Source organism: Mastigoproctus giganteus, chromosome 1 (genome assembly GCF_048544385.1).
Source record: "Mastigoproctus giganteus isolate SK-2022 chromosome 1, ASM4854438v1, whole genome shotgun sequence".
NCBI classification, from domain to species: Eukaryota; Metazoa; Arthropoda; class Arachnida; order Uropygi; family Thelyphonidae; genus Mastigoproctus; species Mastigoproctus giganteus.
The window spans coordinates 30874683-30896177 of NC_143575.1; the positions used below are offsets into that span (position 1 = coordinate 30874683).

A 21495-nucleotide genomic window follows, 5' to 3' on the forward strand; every position below is an offset into this window, starting at 1 on the left:
CATTTTTTTTTTATGCGTGGCATCGCAGTATTTTGAGATAATTGCAGATCTTGAAGAGCACTTTTAATTTCATTTTTGTTCTTAAAATTTTCAAAAAGAGAATCTGTTATTTCTAAAAATGCGTCTTTGATTAATTGATCATCATAAAATGGTTTGCATTTTTTTGCAAGAAGATGACTCACATTAAATGATGCTACAGTTATTGCTTTAGATTGTAAATTAGGGGTCATGAAGAAATTGTGGAAAATCCGATTGGTATTTACCATGGAATGCGTTGAAGTGCCTTTCTAAATTTCCCTTTTTCGGTATAGCCACGGAAGCGTTGCAAATCAAACAACATTTTTCTCTTATCATTACAAAAAAGTACTCTAGTTCCCACTTTTGATGAAAATAATATGTTTTATTCTTTTTCATAGGTATTCATTTTAAATCAAATTAACTTATCCAAGTATTGTCCAGTTCTTAAAATTAAGTAAGCAAAATAAGAATTCAACACATACGCTATGCTCTCCACAACATAACTGCGTGAATTTTCACTAGGCAAGCCTGGCGGCTGTGCGGTGACAAGAGTAGTCATGTGGCTCGACGGATTTTAATAAGTGTATGTAGTGGAGCGCTTAATAATAATAACAACAACATTTAGATTTTTTCTAATCTATTTATTATTATTAGCCATATGATACAAGGAAGCCTGAGGCTTCTGCTGCACCAGCCAAAAAAAAAAAAGAAAAACATTTCTGAATTACCCTGAGAGAGAGAGAGAGAGAGAGATAGAAGGGAATCACCAAGAAAGAAAAAAATTATATCCAGCTCAGGACACTGAGTGTGCCAAGCACATACACACCAGATGTGAGCCCCTGGGGATCTTTTTTATACATATTTAAAATTTGTCATGATCAACAGAAATTAAAGCCACGATCGACTTGTTGGCCACCCCTGCTATAGATCATTACCCCTGCTCAACGTGGAAATCATTTAGTGCTCTGTTTTATAGTCTTGATTAAGATTGCTAAGTGGGGGATGCCTGTACTGAATCTAGACAATCCAGTCACAATTTTCTCCCTTCCCCCTTTAAGAACTGATTATAAATCATATACTGCTTATCAGGCATTAATTTTGGGAAAAAGAGTGTGGCTTATATTTGGGCAAACAAAATTTTCAGTGTTAATAAAGTGCATACCTAATAATGTACAAATTAAACAGTGAAAAACGAATTATGGTCAAACCTAAATTTCAAGAGTAATAAGTTGAATACTCTGATGGGACAAGACAATTTGCTCTGCTTGTGCTGATAAGAAAAGAAGGAAAAAACCATTTAAAAAGTGAATAAATTTTCATGAACAGTATCTCAAAGCAGAAACAATTCTAGTTATTTGGGTAACAGAATCAAAGATGTAAGCAGCTGCTGCTGCTGAAGTATTTTAAAATTGGTCAGTACATTAAAAATAACTTAAAATTCCAAGCTTACATTTCCCTTTCATTTCTTGGTAGTACAAAAGGATAATAAATGTGAAAGTTAAAATTATTTAAAAAAACACTTTGAAACACTAAGTAGTATTTTATCCTGATGATTTGTATGAACTGCCAAAGGCAGTATTTTAAGGCTAGTTGTATTTTACAATTTAGTGGTTTGATCAATCTTCTTTGCAATTTTCCCAATTCGTAACTTTATCAGATATGAATTTAAAAACTAAAAAGTGATACCTAGCTAACAGGAAAGTTTTTTTTTTTTAATTGGAAGCCATATTTTAATATAAAAAACAAAGTAAATAATTTATATCCTATAACATGCATTCATATCCATTCACTCACAGCATTCATACCAAATCACATACTCCATTCAAAAATCCTGTGGTTGCATTCAAAACAAGTTACTTACAAAATAAAATTTGAATCAATCAGGAAATAATCTCAATAATTCAATATATACATTTCCCCATTCATTTTTAAATCATGCATATTGTGGAAGAAGTTACCGCTGTGTAAGAAAGTAGGAAGTTGGACAGCAAGGCTATGACAGTTATAAAAAAAATGTTTTTTTCTAGACATCACTATATAGATTTTAAGTACATGTAAAATAAATGTAAATGTCCATGCAAAGACTTTCAACTCACACTTCAATTTATATTGAAGCATGTGTTGAAATGCAATAACACATTAGTGGAACCAAACTAATTAGGTTGGCTCCAATATGGAGCTAGCTAAATAACACTGGTAAATGTGATTTTTACATCCACTAATATATATCAGCTGTTCGCAGTCAATTTTTATGCATAATTCTGAAAATAACTCTTAAAATTTCAAATGTCACAATTTCTACATATACAGGTTTTTGCATTTACCCATAATAAATACACTCAGTGATCATGAATTGTGACCACCCCATTCATAATGGCTTATTGCCCATAGCTCGCAGTATAAAAAGCTGAACAGCTTTGTATGCTAAAGCAGTGTACAAAGCATCTAGTTGTGCAAGTCAAAGTGATAAAGTAGCAGTTATGGGACATAGTAAACATATCACAAAGTTAAACAAAGGCATGATTGTTGAAGCTTGTGTCGGGAGAATCCATATCAAAACAACATGTCTTGTCAGCTGCTCATAACATACTGTGGTTAAGGTGTACAAAGAATGGTGTCAAATGGGTCAAACTACCTCCTTCTAACAGAACTGTAAAGGATCTGCAAAGTGGATGTTTGTGGTGAGTGAGCAAAGGGTGCAGTGCATTGTATAGGCTCGACAGCAGGTTACTGTGCAACAACTGACATCACAACATAATATGAGAAATGTAACAACAATATCTCAACTGAAATGAACCACACACTCAGACATATGGAGTTCCACAGCAGAAGAACAAAGAGGCACCCTTACCTTGCTGCTGTTCATCATTGACGGCAAATGCCGTGGTGTCAACAACATGCTGGATGGATGATAGATGACCGGAAACGCGTGTGCTCGTCGAATGAGTCAAATACCTGGTGCAACATACCTTCGTGTGTGCCACAAGCAACAAGTCCATGGACCCACTGTGCATGGTATCTACTATCCAGACAGGTGGCAGTGGTTACTTAATATGGGCCATGCTTTACTGGCAAGAACTAGGACTCTGGTGCATATGGACCAACATTTCACTAGTGAGATCTACTGGCAGTTCTTAGGAGACCACATGCACCCTGCACGTTGCATTTTTTCCCAGACAGAAATTGGATCTTCCAAAACAATAATGCGCTCTTAGCAAGAGTGGTTCAACGAACATGGCGAATCTTGATTGGTCTCTAAATTCAGCTGATCTCAATCCAATTGAACGCCGGTGGGATGTTTTGGAACAGGAAGTGAAGCATATGGAAATACAACTGTCATCTATTTCAACACTGCGGAAGCTCTGCAGGCAGCATGGCTGCAGATCCCTATGGACATCTTCAGACATCTAGTGGGGTCAATGCCTAAGTGAACAGTGGCTGTTATCTGTGTGAATGGTGGTCCAACACAGTATTAAGTAGGTGGTCACAATTCAGTGATCACTGAGTTTATATCTTACTACAATTTAGGGAAGTAGATATTACACAAATCTGTTGTATTACCTGCAAATAATAATTTTTGCATGTGCTCACAGATGGCAGTAAAGCCAAGGAGGGTTATCATGTTTAACCTTGTCTGTTTGCCTTCCACTTCTTTTTTTTCAGTAACAGAAAGACAGTTGTAGTGTGGGCATGTAGTATATTGCATATTTATTGCATACTGTTTGTTTCCTCTGTGTTTTGCTTTAGCATTATACTGTAAACACATTTAAGCAGAAGCAAGGAAGTATCTGAATCACCCTGATAATTTCTGCTACAAGTGAGGTTGGTTTACAACAAAAACTCAAGGGAAAAAGACCTGCAGTATTACTAAATGAGTATATTCTTTGTACTCTGGTGGCAAAACTGGTGATCAGGACAAAAGTTTGGCTTCACATATGTGCTCTATTACCTGACCACAAATCTGATCATGTGGCTAATTGGAAAAATTAAAACTATGTTTTTTTGATGTTCCTAGGGTAGCAAGAATCATACAACCACACTGTATGATTACTATTTCTGCATGAAAAAAAATATCAAGGATGTCCAGAAAAAGCAAGCACAGCATCAAATATCCTAACATATCTTCAATAAGGACGTGCCAATACCAGATCCCCAAAATCAGGATAAAGAAAGCAGTGATGAATACAGCAGGAATTCTTGTATTACAGACTTTGCTGGACTGGCCACTTCAACAGATTTGGACTAACAACAAGAAAATTATAACGCGCTATATCTAATCAAGCAAGAGCTGAATGACTTAGTTTGTGATTTAAGCTTATCTAAAGAGCATGCAAAAACTCTTTGTTTCTAGGTTATGACAGTGGGAGTTACTTGAAGCAGGACCTAAAATTACACTTATATCAAAAACATCACTAAGTGTTTTCAAAATACTTTGTTATGGAAGATGGTATGTGTTTCTGTAAAGTTATTAGTCATCTTCTAAACAAACCAGGCAGTGAACACAATCCAAATGAACAGCATATATTTATTGATGCCTCAAAATTAAGCTTAAAGCAGTAAGCTGCACAGTGGAAATTCATTCCCACCCATTCCTCTATTTAATGCTGTTGACCTGACAGAAATATGTGAAAATACGTCCCATATTCTGATTACAATGAAGTACCGTGACTTTGCTTGGAATGTCTATGGTGATCTTAAAGTAACTAGATTACTCACTGGTATACAGTGAGGTTTTACAAAATACTACTGTCCTCAATGCTTGTGGGACAGTCATGCAACAGAAAACATTATACTGTGCTTCAGTGGGAAAAGGAGGAGGAATTTTTATCGGAAAGAAGTAATATAAAGTATGTTCCACTGATTAAACCATAAATGCTGTTCTTCCATCTTTGCATATAAAGCTTGAATTAATGAAGAATTTTGTTAAGGCCTGGATAAAGAAAGAAGTGGATTCTGCTACCTAAAAAGGAAGCATTTCCTAATTTAACAGACAAAAATGAAAGAACGAATTTTCATTTCAGGCCTCAAATAAAGAAACTCTAAAAAAAAATCATGTATTTGAACTACAGGATCAGCTGGGTGATCATTTAAAAAGCAGATGTGTATGGAATTCTTGGAAGGAGGAAATAAAATAATTATGAATCTAACTTTACTGCAATGTTATAAAAGATATGGCCTGCCAAACGTCTTTGAAAATTAATTTTATTCATTCCCATCTCAATCGTTCTTTTACCTCAAAATTTGAGAGATGTAAGTGATGAGCAAAGGAAATGCTTTCATCAGGACATGCAAACAATGGAAAAGCAGAGCAGTACCAAGGTCACTGGGATACTGCCATGATGGGAAATTGCTGCTGGTTTCTTAACAGGAAAAGCAAAATGGATCACAAGAAAAATAGTCTACTCGAGTAACAAACATTTTTAGGAAACAGAATTATGTAGTGCATTATGCATTTGGTTAAAGTTTCATTTTTAAGAGTGCATATGTATTATTGTATATTTAAAACTGGTTGTTCATGAAGTTACTAAAATTTCAGTATCTTTCAGTGGAGATGAGAGAGACAAATTTTGGTATTTTTGGAATCAATGGATCAATTTCCTTTAGAATCTGCAAATTTTTGCTCCAGGGGTATAATAAAAAATAAATAAATAAAATAATTGAAAAAAGTGAAGTTTTTGTTTACATTTTTAAAGAAATAAAGGTAAACTAAAATAAAAAACAAGACTGTAGAAAAAACTTTCTCAGTCCTGTTCCATTTCGACAGTTAACTTTCAAGATTGAACAGGGCTTCTAAGAGCACTTGAAATAAACAAGAGATGACAACAACAGGGAGATCCTTCACTTTCTAAAGGGATAACTGCAAAACAAATTGACTGGTGAACAAAAAGGAATCCATATAGAGTACAAGATATTTTTCTGATTTCAAACCACTCTTAGAAATCAGAATTGTCATGTTATGTGCTGTTCAAAATCTTCACAAATGCCAGTGTTAACAGGAATGTAAATAGAAATTTTATCATATGTAAAAACTTTTTATCATTAGCAGTTTTGATGGCACTATTCATACTAGTATTCTGGAGAATATAATAATACATCATTAGTTACAATTTTAAAGTTAACCGAAATCAATTCTATTTTAGGTATATGATTGAGCACACTAAAGCTGAAATAACGACCATGCTGACAAGCCTACTGCATCATCCTTCTGAACCCACATTCATAACATTTTCCTGTTATTTGTTTCAAAAGATTTTTCTCTTATTTAAAAATGGCTAATTTTTTTGTAGAAGTTTCAGTACTGTATGTCTTAAAATTAACCAAACTAGTAATGACAAAATTAGACATTACTCTCAAATTCAGTTGGAAACAAGAAGAAAAGTCAACTTTTGACAATAATGTTGAAATGAGCATCTTTAAACGCTATCGTCACTTCTACCCTTCCTCACTTTGTGGGGAAAGCCTGGTATAGATACATACACAAGGGTAAGTATTTTCATGAGTATTTTTTGATACCAACTAACAATTTTTTAAAAAAATCTTAACCATATACACAAAAATCTCAGCACCAGATTTTTATATCCCGATAATGCAAGTTTTAGTTGTTGCTGTTGCTTTAGTTGTTGGCAACATTTTTGATGATCTCTTTTACTTTATTGTGTGTGTGTGTGTGTGTGTGTGTGTGTGTGTGTGTGTGTGTGTGTGTGTGTGTGTGTGTGTGTGTGTGTGTGTGTGTGTGTGTGAGAGAGAGAGAGAGAGAGAGAGAGAGAGAGTGTTTGTTATTTGATTTTTAGGAGCATTAGCAACTAAAGCCATATTGCTCCTGGAATATGCGGTGGTCATTCCCTTCACCTTTCCGCATCCTCCGTATCTGGTGGTGACGGGCCCGAACCCCGGTCTAATCAAGAAATCAAGAAGCGTGTGCTACTAACTGCTGCTCCTTCCCACCTGGCTACGGAGATGCTTTGTGTGTGTGTGTGTGAGAGAGAGAGAGAGAGAGAGAGAGAGAGAGAGAGAGAGAGAGAGAGAGACCAAGTGTTGTTAACTTTCACAGGTTACCAGTATTAAATATATGAAAATAATGATAAATGGTGATACTTAAAGGAAATGCACTACTATAAAATTTAAAAATATATTAGTTAAATTAGTAACTTATATTAATCTTCATAAATATACATGCCTATGAGATAATTTTTTAACAGGGAAAAATATGTGAAAATATTTAATACAGTCCATTCCGGTTATTTGGGACACATCAGGACTAGTGAATTTTGGCCCGATTAAGCGGCTGCCCCAATTATCCGAAGTTTCACGTAAATAGTTAAAAATAAAAATACAATGTACCCCACCCCCCCTTTACTATGGAGTCACCATAGTAAAGTACCGTTCACTATACGATGTGCAGTAAGCGCCGGTCATTGTGATCACGTTTGTGAACTGAATTTTAATTCTATTAAACAGCGATTCTAATTAGCGAAAATAGGATTACCTTACCAATTAAAAAATTAAATGATATGTGAAAATCGGAATAATTAATACATACTGTAATATGTACATACGAACTAGTTGACATTTCTGTTCACTGACATTTGTGGGTGGGGGTTAAAATTTAAAACAGTAAAAAGATAAGCAATCAATAACAAAGAACACGGCACACACAAATTGCAAGTAACACAATACGCGCAAGTGAAAATGGAGTAACGAGTTACAAAGCTTTAAAAATAGGAATGAAGAGAAGATCTGAAAATTAATTTTTTTATATGATTGAAGATTTCATGGAAGTGTAAACACATTTCGCCATAATAACTCACAGAATCCAGCTGTCGGTGTTATTGCAAATTCAGTAAGATAGAGTTTACTGTCCATTTATGATAGACTTCACTAACAGAAAAGCCCAATAAACAGGTGACTGCTAATTGTTTTTATTGTTTTATGGTTGTGACCTCCAGAATTTCGACTGAACCACGTGGCACCGTCGGAGACAATCATAGTGTAATCGCCAGTGCTGCGGTCTCCTGCCCCGATTAAACGCCATGCTGTCCCAATTAAGCAAAGTAAACCCTGGCTATTTTCTCGATTGGTTTGTTTTTTAAGATTTGTCCCAAATAAACGGCTGCCCCGATTAACCGGTGGCCCAAATAACCGGAATCCACTGTATATATCTCTCAGTAATGCCACTAATTTGCTATTTGAACACTAGCACAGCCTGTGAGTCCTCTGAGAACATTTGAGGTCCTCATACTCCCAGAGAACTGTTTATGCAACACAGGAGCATTTTTGAGTTTCATATTCTTGCCATAGTGTGTTCAGCTTTGTGTGACGATTTGTCTGTAACAAACTGATAGTGTCAGTCTAATCTTTGGGTTTCTTTTTTTGATGGCATATTGCAAATTAAATATGAGAATTCATACAAAATTTTTTTAGGTGAGTGTTTCAACTGCACATGTGAAATGACATAGCAACAGTCCCTGTGAACTTAAGATCAGTATGAACACATTCTTTCCAATGAATTTGAAAATCTTAAATTCCCATGACTGTAGTTATGACTACAGTCATGGGAATGACTGTAGCCATAACTACGTTTCCACTACATCCAGCATCACTTGCACTCTGGTTCAAAGTGCTTGCACAATATCTAATCTGGTTGCTATCCAATCTAAAAAGTCGTTTCCTTTCTCTTTATATAGATAAAAGCATAATCCTATTCACAAATGTTTCTGTTCATCACTGAGACACTTTGAAACCCAACTTCATGCAGACCTTCCTGTATTGTAATATGTACATGGATGATGTGTATAGATAGACCGATGACTGATATCCAGCTCTCAGTCATATCAACTGTCATGTGCTGATCCATCCTGGTGATGTCTGGCAACAATCACTTCTGTGACAACTGTTTGGGCTTGTCCTGGGCAAGGATTACCTTGCAAAGTTTTTCTTCCTTCAAGGTAACAAATTATCCATTTGTACTCACAATTAGCAGAAAATAGCACTCAAATAGCAGAAGACTACTACAGAGAATTATACAAGGAGCGAGGGAATGATGCCAGCTGGGGATGATGGATGGCAAATCAGCAACACATACGACATACCCGATATTCTTCCTAATGAGGTAGAACAGGCATTGAAGGAAATGAATCAGAAAGCCCCGGGGAAAGATGAAGTTACTGTACAGTTGTTAAAATTTGGAGGAAGAGACATAACACAAAAATTGGCAAAGCTCTTCACAAAATGCATTAGAAAAGGTGTGACGCCTAAGCAGTGGAATAATGCAATCATACTTTTGTTGCATAAGAAAGGAGATAAATTGGAAATTATAGAGCAATTAGCTTGTTATCCCACATCTACAAGTTGTTCACAAGGGTCATTACTAACAGATTAGAAAGAATACTTGATGAGAATCAACCAAAAGAGCAAGCTGGCTTTAGGACAGGATTCTCAACTATGGATCAGCTTCATGTAATATCACAGCTAATGGAAAAAGGAAATGAATATAAAACACCATTATGCCTGGCATTTGTGGATTATGAAAAGGCATTTGACAACATACAGCATAAGGCAATGTTTCGGGCACTGGAAAGACAAGGCGTAGATACCGCACATATTATGATTTTGAAGAAAATATATGAGAACCTCCTTTATTAGACTAGACAAAGACAGTAGCAAATTTAAAATCGAGAAAGGAGTTCGACAAGGAGACACAATATCTCCAAAGCTGTTTACTGCTGCCCTTAAGGAAGCTTTCAGAAGATTAGACTGGTCGCAGAAAGGAGTCAATGTGAATGGAGAGTACCTAAACCATTTACGATTTGCAGATGACATTGTAGTCATAAGCCACAATCCCAAAGGATTAGAGGAAAGTAAGGATTTTGGACTAAAGATGAATATGGCTAAAACAAAAGTAAGGATGAACAAGTATGCCACAGAAAGGAACATGATTGAAGGAGCAGTAATTGAAAAGGTGGAGTCATATACTTATCTGGGACAAGTCATTAGCTGTAATAATGAGAAATGGCTGGAAGTCAAGAGAAGAATAAATTTTGGATGGATAGCATTCAGGAAATATAGTCACATACTGAAGAGCAATATCCCAGTTTGTCTGAAACGTAAAATAATGAACCAATGTATAATCCCCCCCCACCATGACTTATGGAAGTGAAACTTGGGCACTCACCAAAAGAATGGAAGAGAAGCTGAGAACTACACAGCGAAGAATGGAACAAATTATACTGGGAATCAGACTGTTAGATAAGAAGAGAAACACATGGATTAGGCAGCAAATTCAAGTAAAGGACATTCTTATCAAAACTAAAGAACTAAAATGGTCTTGGGCAGGACACAGCTCAAAAACATGATGACAGATGGACTAAGAAAATAACAGAATGGTACTCAAGAGGAGCTAGAAGAAAACCTGGACGACAATGGCAGAGATGAATAGATGAAATTCATGAGTGTGTGGGTAGTAAATGGATGGTCATTGCACAAAACAGAAGGAATTGGAAAGTTGCTGGAGAGGCCTTCATCCTGCAGTGAACTGAAAATGGATGATGATGATGATGACTCACAATTGTGAAAACACATGCCTGCCAACTTTTAGAAATCGGTTGTTCATTCTGAACTGAACAACATTTACAGACCTTCATCTGAAATTAATGATACGTAATTAATGAACATCATATGCTGCAAGAGCAAAATTACAGATGTCAACACGAAATGAAATAAACCATAATTAAAAGTTTCTGCTTTCTTTAAATATATATATATATATATATATATATATATTTTTTTTTTTTTTTTTTTTTTTTTTTTGTGCTGAATTATATAGCATTGCTAATGCAAAATCTTTACGTTCCCTGACCTGGTTAAATTGTCTATCATCATTATGCCACCTTACACAGGTCAACAACCACAGAACGGTCCCATCGCTCAACAAATCCAAAGTAACTTGATCTTCTTTAACAAACATGTTCTATTAAAAAAATTGAACACTTACAAAACCTTCTTTTAACAACAAACACAACTACAACACATAACAAAAAACAAACTACCAAAAACCAGCAACATTGATGATGCACTAAACCTGAGTTGTTAATGCTACCTACAAAAAACAAAAGGAGCATTGAAATTAAGATTTTAAAAGTTGTCTTTATTAAAAATATCAAATATGTAAACATACATGTAAACAGCTAAAACATGATATATGAAGTTCCAATTTTTTTTTCTGTTGCAGCACATCACTTCCTGCACTTATGGGGCAGTCAATATGCCGTTGTTTGGTAGAAGCTTTAGTACCAATTCCAAAATTTGCACTCATTAGATTCACTCTCATAACAGACTACTTAAAGATACTTTTCTGAAATTAGTAGTTGTTTAACAAATAACAATAAAGATGCACAGCAGTAAATTTAGAAACATTCCTGAATAAAAGGGGCACGGCCATCCTAAACTAGGAACGAGTGCTAATGATATCAGAATTTTTCTAGTAATTTTATTTCAGTAAAAATCAGTCTCCCACCAAATCTGCCCCTTTTTTTCAGAAATTTGAGCAGAAAAATAAGATTCTAGATCTGATCATCATAACATAGCTGCAAACTTATGACTTTCAAAAAGCTGGAGTTCAGGTAACTGTATGTAGGAGTAAATCAATGGACGACAGGAGACCTTCTGGCCATAACAGCCAGAAGACAGCAGACCTTTTGACCAAAAAAAGATGGAAAACAGGAGCTTTTTTGAAAAAAGTAGGAGGTATTTAAGGTCTACACTATATTAAAAATTATATTTCACTGACAACATACATATTTTATATTGAAATGCAGCCACAGAATTGCTTACTAGCACTCTTTAAAACAATCTACCAAGTATTTTTCTGTCTTTGGATTGTCTGTTAGACATCAAGTGATCATGACTGTTGCCAGAAACATACTGTTGCAGAATTTGGTAATGCTGAATAAAATTGTTGTTTGTAACAATGGACTTGCTGTCATGAGCATTTCCAAAGCTTTACTAGAAAGAGACCTGAAATCAGTTTTGTTTTTTTGTTTTTTTCACCTGGTTGAATATCTCTTGCACACACCATTATTATAAGGAATTGTTAAAATACCAAGCATGACTTGGGATAATTTCCAAGCTTCCTTGTGTACTTCTCAGGTTCCCAACAAAGGACCACTGTTCATCAATCTTGTATCACGATAGCATATTGTAGGTTCTCACAATGAAAGTGACAGAAATGATGCTCAAAAATATCTATTGCTTCATCTGTTCTTTTAATGACACAAAGAGGTACTGAAAACTTGTCCACAAAAAATTCAAATTTGAAAATAATCAATCTACTGCCAACTGATGAAATCTGTGTCACCTCTACATTTATAAGAACAGAACATCATTTTTCAGTGGGAACTCATGTACCATGTAGTCACATGCAGCCAAAAAAGTACTTCTTCATTAACCAAATTCACCATGATCTTGGCAGAAGAAATGCTCATAACTAATTCAGAATCATCCTTCCAGTACAGTTGGCTATAGTAATCAACTTCCTAAATGGAAGATTTAAAAACTGTTGGTATAACAAATTTGCACCCAGTATTCTTTAACATATGTAGGAGTAATAACCTCATTACATAGAAGTGAGATATATAGGATTGAAGAGTTATACTCAGATTTTCAAACATGGTATATAACATTTAAAAGAAACAAGCAAACTGTTTTATTCAAGCCTTAAGAGAGGAGCACAATAGACTTTCATGCTCCTCTCTTCAATTTTAACAAACTATTTACCAACATATATCCTATTTTAAAATAATAAAAAAATTTGGAAATATATACAGGTGAATATGCTGCAGCATATCAATATCTTTTTTATTTCAAAGTAGCATTCTATTAAGAAAAAGTATGACCACAGTGGATTAAGAGATTCCATTCATCACAAATGGAAAACTCTTATGACTATTTGACTACCTGAATGTATTCTTCACATGAAAATGCAAAGCTTGCAACATCCTTACTACAAAAGTTTTTGGTATAAAAAATCATGCAGACTGATCATTAGCCTTATTCACCAGATCTTGTCTGCTGCAACTTTTGGTCCCTTACATGAAAATCTCAATAAAGAAAAAATATTATCCAGCACTGAATTTGCTAAAGAGAAAGATGAAATGCCTAGCTTCAAAAGGAGACTACTCTGAAGGTATTATAAAATTCATCATATTATTTTACAGTTATACCTTAATAAACAATCTTAAGCCATCCACCTAATGATACCCATTTATGAACTGTATCCACTAATGATCTATATCTTATACCCACTGATAAGTGAAGTTTACAAATACTTTGAAATTAAAAATATTTCCTGAACCTGAAATATTTCACCACTAGAAGGCATCAGACCCATATTTTAATTTTTCCTCTTCTGACTGCAGACACGCAGCTTTTTCATAAAACATATCATTATCATTTTGCCCATATGTATAACAAATGTAAACCACAGTTCAAAACCAATGCATTATACATTTACAATTCAAAAGATCCAAATCCTTCAGAAATCCCAATGGAAAGTAATCATAGGAATTAATACCTAAATATTTCTATTATGCAATTTGATTTCACACAATAACTGAAATTTCCATGAAGGAAATCCAATGTATGGATTTCCTGATGAGAAGCATGCATTTTCTAGTTGGAAAACTGAACCATTCCAATTTTCTGATTCTTCAAGGATAGAGATATCATCACACATCAATTGTAAATGATGAAAATATATGGTCTGCAATATTGGAGAACTTTGCTCTTCATTTATGGATAAAAACACACAAAATTTCCATATTGAAAATGTTTTTACACAAGAAAAGCTTAATTAAGTTGTGCTTCTTTTGGTCAGAAAGAAGCAAACAGTGCTTAACATATACAGTGTGTAAGATGTGGAATGTACTTCCAAAAAAGGATTAAAGTGGCAGACAGTACAGCATTTGATTTTATTTATGTTCAAAATCTTTTCTCAAAGTTCATCATTTAGCAGTGAAATGAATGGCACCATAGTACATTTTTACAGGGCCCAATCTACGACTTTTTAAACAGAAAAAACACAACTGACAATTTGAAAGTACAATGATAGAGAATGGCACATGTAATAGGTAATTTAAACTTTTTAAATGTCTGATGTCTACATATAACTCTGAAATCCCATATTAAGAATGATATTACATACAAAACATTTTAATAGTGCCCAACGGTGTTACACATCAGGATACTTCAGCACAGAATACTACAATCCAACAGTTTCCTACTGAAATTTAAACTGGCATCCTAGTTGTACATTAAATGTAAATTATGATTTGTTATTACTAAAATTTCCTACATTATGCATTTGTTCATTGCAGAAACTTGTATTAAATAAAGAGAAGAATATGTAGCTATCTCTGGCATTATTCAAAGAATGAAAATAATCAAAAGTGAGTTCTAAAACTAAATGCCCATAATTTTCCTGATTACACAGCACACAGAAACTATCAAAGTATAAAACAGCAGAAAGAATAGTACAGGCCAGACGTAAGTTAACCCCTACATAAGTACATATACATTTTTCATTTAATGGGCTCTTTAGAACACATACGTATAGATACATTTTTAATTGTATGGGCTCTTGGAGTAGGTATGTGTGTATACACACTTTTTCAATGCATGGGGCCTGTGGAGTACATACATATATAATACATTTTCAATATATATGCTCTATGTAGTTTTTATTTATTATTTTTTTTTTGTTGTTAGTTGTTGGTGCATCGGCTTCTGTGGCCATAATGCACCTCCCAGAGTTTTTGGATTTTACTCTGATCCAAGCCCGAGGCGGGATTCGAACCCGCAACCTTTGGGTTGCCAGGCAGGCACTTTACCCACCTGGCTAGCCCGGTCAGCGCTCTATGTAGTGCATAAGTATATATATATTTTCGATGTATGGGCTCTGTGGAGTACATACGTATATATATGTTTCAAGATAACTTCAGATAATGCCATTTATGTGGCAATTATCTATAAATGTTCAAATGGGTTTGCAATAACCTATCTGTATATCTAAGTAATTGTAAACACAATTTATAATAGATGATTGTAAGAAAATAAGTTTGAAAATCAGAATTAAAAACTCATACCTATTAGCATCAAATGTCCAATTTAGATACATAATGCCAAAGTGAATATATTCTTGGGAATGCTGAGCTATAAGTTGATGAAACTGAGTCTTGTGATACATAAATACACTCATGTGGAAGAACATTACCTTATAAAAAAAAGTAACTTGAACAAACATTTTTTCATGACCATGTTTTGTCACTTTTTTTAAATTATGATTTGATTTTTGATAATAATTTCACTCTAATTTTGAAAAAAATATCAAAATAAGAACAAATTAATATTTAAAGTCATGTATAAAGTGTTCAAATTTCCACAGAGAAACTTGCTGCACAGAGCACACTGCCACAGAAATTCACAACTTGTAGCCTACTTACATTAAGAAAAATGATTGCTGTAGAACCACACAAATTCTTGTGAAAAAGGCATGCTGTTTATAATTACTGAGATTATTTCCATAAGTTTGCTGAATATAATTTTTTGTTTGTAACAAATAGCATTACACACAGGATTGATGAACTCATTAAGACTAAGAGAATAATTTAATTATACAGTTCTGCATAGAATTACATTAATAACGTTAAACCTCTGGTAGTTCTGAATTTCATTAACTTACCATCAGCAAATGGGTCAATTCTTTCAGGTGAAATGATAAGTTTTCTTCGCTGGGCACGATATTCATCCTCTCTGTCAGCAATGCGGGATACACGTCTTTCAGCAAATGGATCAAAATCCTAAACAAAATGTAATACTTTTTTTGAATAAAAATTACATTTCTGGCAAAGCACTATAGGACATTCATATACTGCATGCAGAAGTTTATGTAGAAAGCAATTTTTAAAAGAAGGAACAAAGCACTTTTCAACATATATGAAATCTATATAACTATTCCTTTCCCATTGCAAATTATATGCAAACAGAAATTGGACATTTCATATGTTTCTATCATTTCATCAGTGACTACTGTCATTGATAATTGACTAATTCACTATTATAAAGAATAGAAAGGCAAAAGGTTTAACATGTAAGATCTGTATGTCAGATCATAAAAATCAATATGTTGAAACTCTGTCCACTATTCTTTGTTGTAGTAAATAGCAATGAGAGCAATCGCTAATGAACTGGTAGGAACACACCATGAAACAGCTGATTTGCATTTGTATATAATTACCCATATGGAATTCATATCAAAATGTATTACCCAGTTACAAAACAAGAGTCAAAAAAATAAAAATAAAATATATATGCATATACGCATTTTTATTATAATATTCCCAAACATATGCATTAAAATATTACAATAACTAATCAAGCAGAAATTGATCTTTCTTTGTCCCACTTACAGAGATAGACACTTTTTATTTTATCCATATTGTAGAATATCAACATCTGGAAGAACAGCCACAGAAAGAGTGTTTTCCAGTTGTTCATCATATATGGAGGGTGTGGGAATTTTTGCTGTTGTAGATTATATTATTATTAATTAAAGTGTTTAAGGTTTTAAATGAATTGAGTAAACTAAATGCTGTTTGCATCCTTACACTTTCTCAGACAACATACACATGAGGGGACATAAACTAAAAAGAATGAATGGATGCAAGACAGATAAGCAAAAATTTTCTTTCAGCCAAAGAGTGACTTTTGGAAAAAAACTTCCATCTGACGTTGTGGGAGTGGATAGTTTAAGGAGGAATTAGAAAAATTATTAGAGGGAATGGATAGATGAGGTAGACAGTTTTTTCCAGCTGATGCTGCATATGTGTGAAGTGTCACTACTAATGCCAAAGTTTGTGAGAAAAAAAATAGAAGTTTCATGAAAGTTCCAAATGCCGCTTGTTTGAAAATCTATTCCTCAGAGGGGTTACTGAACCTTAATTTTTCTTAGAAAAAAAAAAAGGGGGTAAGGTTTTCATTTCTCAAATAAAACAGTTATAGGGGAATGCAAGTGTTATGCTTTTTTTTGTTGTTTTTTGAAAAAGGTCTTGCAGGTGGCCAGTTTCTACCACTGCAATCTACAGAAATAAAATCTTTTACAGTAAAAGTACTATTATGTGCTTAACACTTTTCCATGAACCTGTTCCAACAGATTCACCTCCAGCCTAAAATGGGGCTTCCAGACCTGTATGCAGTACTGAAGTTGCAGCCTAACCACTGGCTTATACAATGGGACACATCTCTTTGTCCCTGTTGGAAAAATTCTGGATATCACTGACAGAACCTCATGGGCTGCCTTAGTAACTTGTCTGCACTTCTCAGAGGACTTCATATCAGACTGTACAATTGTCCCCGAGTTTCTTTTGTTCTCCCTCACCATGAGTGTGGTACCACTTAACTGATATGTTATTCTGGGATTAGTGCTGCCCATAAGCAGTAACTTGCACTTATAAGCCATTCTGTCCAATTTTTCTAAATCTTGCTGCAAGATTTCAGTTATTAACTACACTGCCTTGATTCCTGTTATTAACCACCCTGCAAACCTTTGTAACATCTATAAATTTAGATAAGCTTGATATACCTTCATCAATATCATTAATAAATATTACAAACAGTAGCTCAGGACGGAACTCTACCAACAACATTAATCCAAGAGTAGTGCCCATTTCATAACCATACTATGTGTTCTATTACTCAACACCTGAAGCCTAAAACAATGTAACAGGCCAAATGAAGTATATGATCAGTGTTTAAAAAGGTAAAATTGATAAAGAAAAGATTTTGTTTAATGGATTGCAGTAACTGTGAATAGCTGCTGCTGAATATGATACAAGAAATATAATGATATTTCTAGTATTTTTTTTTGTAACCACTGAATACGATACTTGCTTTTTCAATAACCTGTGGTAGCATTATCATTATTGTGATTAATTGCATTAATAACAATAATGATAATGTGGTACTACTACATTCTTCTTTTTAACTTAAGTTTAGTGCAAGGGTAAACCCATCCTCCACTCTTTTTGAAGGTGGTAGGGAGTAGCAGCATAGGAAAAACAAGAAATAATGTAAATGGGTAGTGGAATGAGTTTTAATTTTATCCTTTAATAACTATACTTTAGTTAATGCATTGCAGTTTTTACTGATTTTTGTATATGTCTTATATGTAGCTAATTTTTAGAGAAATGAATGAATGATAAAGGTAGAAACAAAAATTTAATATATTGTACTGTTTACTTACACTGATAACAATTTTAACACTTTTTTGCTACAACTGGGGGGGAGGGAAACAACTCTGATATGCTTGGATAATGTTTGCATGATAGGAGGATATTTGGGAGCATTATACATCCATATTTACTGACTTGCAGTATTCCTTAATTTCGGAATGCAGGGTTGTTGTTGTTGTTGTTATTTGGTTTTTAGGAGCATTAGCAACTAAGGCCATATTGCTCCGGGGATATGCGGTGGTCATTCCTTGCCCTTTCCACATCCTTCGTATTTGGTGGGCACGGGCTCGAACCCCGGTCTAATCAAGAAGCGTGTGCTATGCACTGCTGCTCCTGCCCACCTGGCTAAGGAGGCGCCGGAGTGCAGGGATCCAGTAAACTAATCATTAAATACTGGTTCTGAAATCCCACTTTTCTTTGTGAGCCTTCAATAAATAGGAAGGAATGTTTTAAGAAAACTATGTAGTGCCCTTGGATTTACAGCATGACAGATCACAAGAAGATCAAACACAGTTTCATCCCCAACATCATTGTCACACAATCCGTTGCTGCCTTAAATCCTAGAATCTTTCATTCATCACGTGAGATGTTTCCTCTTGTGGGAATCCATTTCCAAAAAAAAAAAGTTTCACTGACATTAAATACATTAAATACTAGCTGTTGTTTGTTTGTTGTTTTGTTTTTAGGAGCATTAGCAACTAAGGCCATATTGCTCCGGGAATATGCGGTGGTCATTCCCTGACCTTTCCGCATCCTCCATATTTGGTGGTGACGGGTTCGAACCCTGGTCTAATTAAGAAGCGTGTGCTACGCACTGCTGCTCCTTCCCACCTGGCTACGGAGGCGCCACTTAAATACTAGCTTCGAAGTATGACTATCTTCTTCCATAATTTTTTTTTTAACATTTTAGGAAACTGTTCTGCAGCCAATGAATTAGCTGCTTCTGCCATAAACGGTATGTTATAGAGTTGAAAAGCTTTAGAGCTAATGAACCAGATATGGGTGCCATAAATTCTTAGTTTCATTGGAGTAATTGTTCATCAAATCTTTAAAAAAAAAAAAAAAAACCCTTTCTCCTATAGCCATGAAGTTGCTGCAGAAATGATGCAATGATGACGATATCTTCCTCATTAGGTTTTCCATCCAGATCACAAACATTTGTCCCCATGATTGCGAGAATTGTCTGAGAATGAATGTGCACAGTTTGCTTTAATCTTTTCACTGTTAGTGCAGATGGTTTGTAACATTGCTTAACTAAGATCTGTATAATGAAAATTTCTCATATTCATTCACTGTTCTCACAGTGCTTAAGTACATCCAGTTTTCTCTAGCATTATAACTTTTCAGTATTTTACTCCCATCACCACAATTCTGATCTTATCACTCATTAGCATTAGCATTAGTAGAGGCATTTGATGCAAGAAAGCAAGCTTATGCAGCATCAGACAAAAAAAAAAAACAACCCACTTCCACTTCACCCCTCTGTTCGTTCAAAATACCTGTCCAGCTGAGCCTTAAACTTATTTAGGCTATCAACTTCCGCGACAAGGGATGGAAGTCTGTTCCACCAACCAACCACTCGCTGGCTAAAGACAAATTCCGCACGTCTATCCTACATCTGTCTTTCCTCAATTTGAATTTATGCCCTCTCAGGTGATTATTCTGAGCGAGAGGAAGAATCCCATCAGCATTGAGCATGCTCAAACCATTCAATGCTTTATACACCTCTATCAGATCACCTCGCTAGTGCCTAGTCTCCAGACACTGTAATTTGCAAAACTTAAGCCTTTCTTCGTAAGAGCACCCCTTTGTTCCATTCACTAATCTTGTTGCCCTTCTCTGTACTCGTTCCAGCAGCTCTACATCCTTCTTGAAATGAGGCCTCCAGACCTGTATACAGTACTCTTCTAGGTGTGGCCTGACCATTGCCTTATACAAGGGAATAATCACCTCCTTATCGCTGCTAGAAAAATTCCTATATATCATTGACAATACACCATGAGCTACTCTTGCAGCCCATCTGCACTGCTCAGAGAACTTCATATCTGCCTGCACAACCACCCCCAGGTCCCTTTCATTCTCTACCACTGTCAGTGTAGTACCACAGAGTTGATACGTTGCTCTGGGGTTGCTGTTTCCCATGTGTAGTACTTTACATTTGTCAATGTTAAACTTCATTTGCCACCTCTCAGCCCATCTGCTCAACCTTTCCAGATCCTGTTGCAGTAGCATAGTGTCAGTAGTGTCCTTGACAACCCTGCTTGCCTTTGTATCGTCTGCAAACTTCGACATTAAGCTTGATATACCATCATCAATATCATTTATGAATACAGAAAACAATAATGGACCCAACACTGAGCCCTGAGGGACTCCACTAATAACATTAGTCCACGACGAGCAGTGTCCATTGATTACCACCCTCTGTCTTCTCCCCCTCAGCCACCCCTTTATCCACAGCAGCAATTTGCCTCCAATGTCACACTGCTCCAATTTGTGCAGCAGTCTTCCATGTGCAACAGTATCAAAAGCCTTTCTAAGATCCAAGTATATAATATCAAAGTTATTCCCTGCATCCAGTTCTTTTGTGACTCCATCATAGTATCCAATCAAATTGGTCAGGCAAGACTTCCCCTTAACAAAACCATGCTGTGTCCGAGCTATAACTGAAGTCTTGTCTAAATGATCCTGCAGTGCTTCTTTAACTAGTGCCTCCATTAATTTTCCTGGAACACAAGTTAAACTCACAGGTCTATAATTACTTGTGTCAGCCTTTGATCCTCCTTTGTCAATTGGGGTCACATTTGCACATCTCCAGTCTGTGGGTACCTCCCCTGAGTCCAGGGAAGCTCTCATAATTATGGCTAAGGGTTTGCTTACTTCCTCTGCTGCCTCCTTTAATATAACTGGATAGATCCCATCCACCCCGGGTGCTTTTCTTGTGTTTATCTTCAACAATTTCTCCTCCACTTTACTCTCAGTTATTACAAGATTCTCTAGCTTACTGCTAGAGTTGAATACACCTCTGGCTTTCCCCTCGCTAAATAACTCCTCATGTGTGAATGTCGATGCAAAATATTCATTTAGTTTGTTAGCTACCTGAGCAGGATCATCAACAGTTGACCCATCGATATCAAGTGGACCAATCTGATTCATCCCCTTCCTTCTAGAGTTTACATAAATAAAGAACTCTTTGCTG

The 21495-nt window shown here is 35.3% G+C and overlaps 1 protein-coding gene across 3 annotated transcripts in view; it reads right to left on the minus strand.

The window, feature by feature from the left end:
• Positions 1-21495, minus strand: part of Sf3b1 (splicing factor 3b subunit 1) — a 299209-nt gene that overhangs the window by 234943 nt on the left and 42771 nt on the right. For all 3 annotated transcript variants that reach the window (XM_090372203.1, XM_090372195.1, XM_090372200.1), the window contains exon 4: positions 15752-15869. In XM_090372203.1, coding sequence (XP_090228329.1) covers positions 15752-15869 — 118 coding nt within the window. The remainder of the gene's footprint in view (positions 1-15751; positions 15870-21495) is intronic.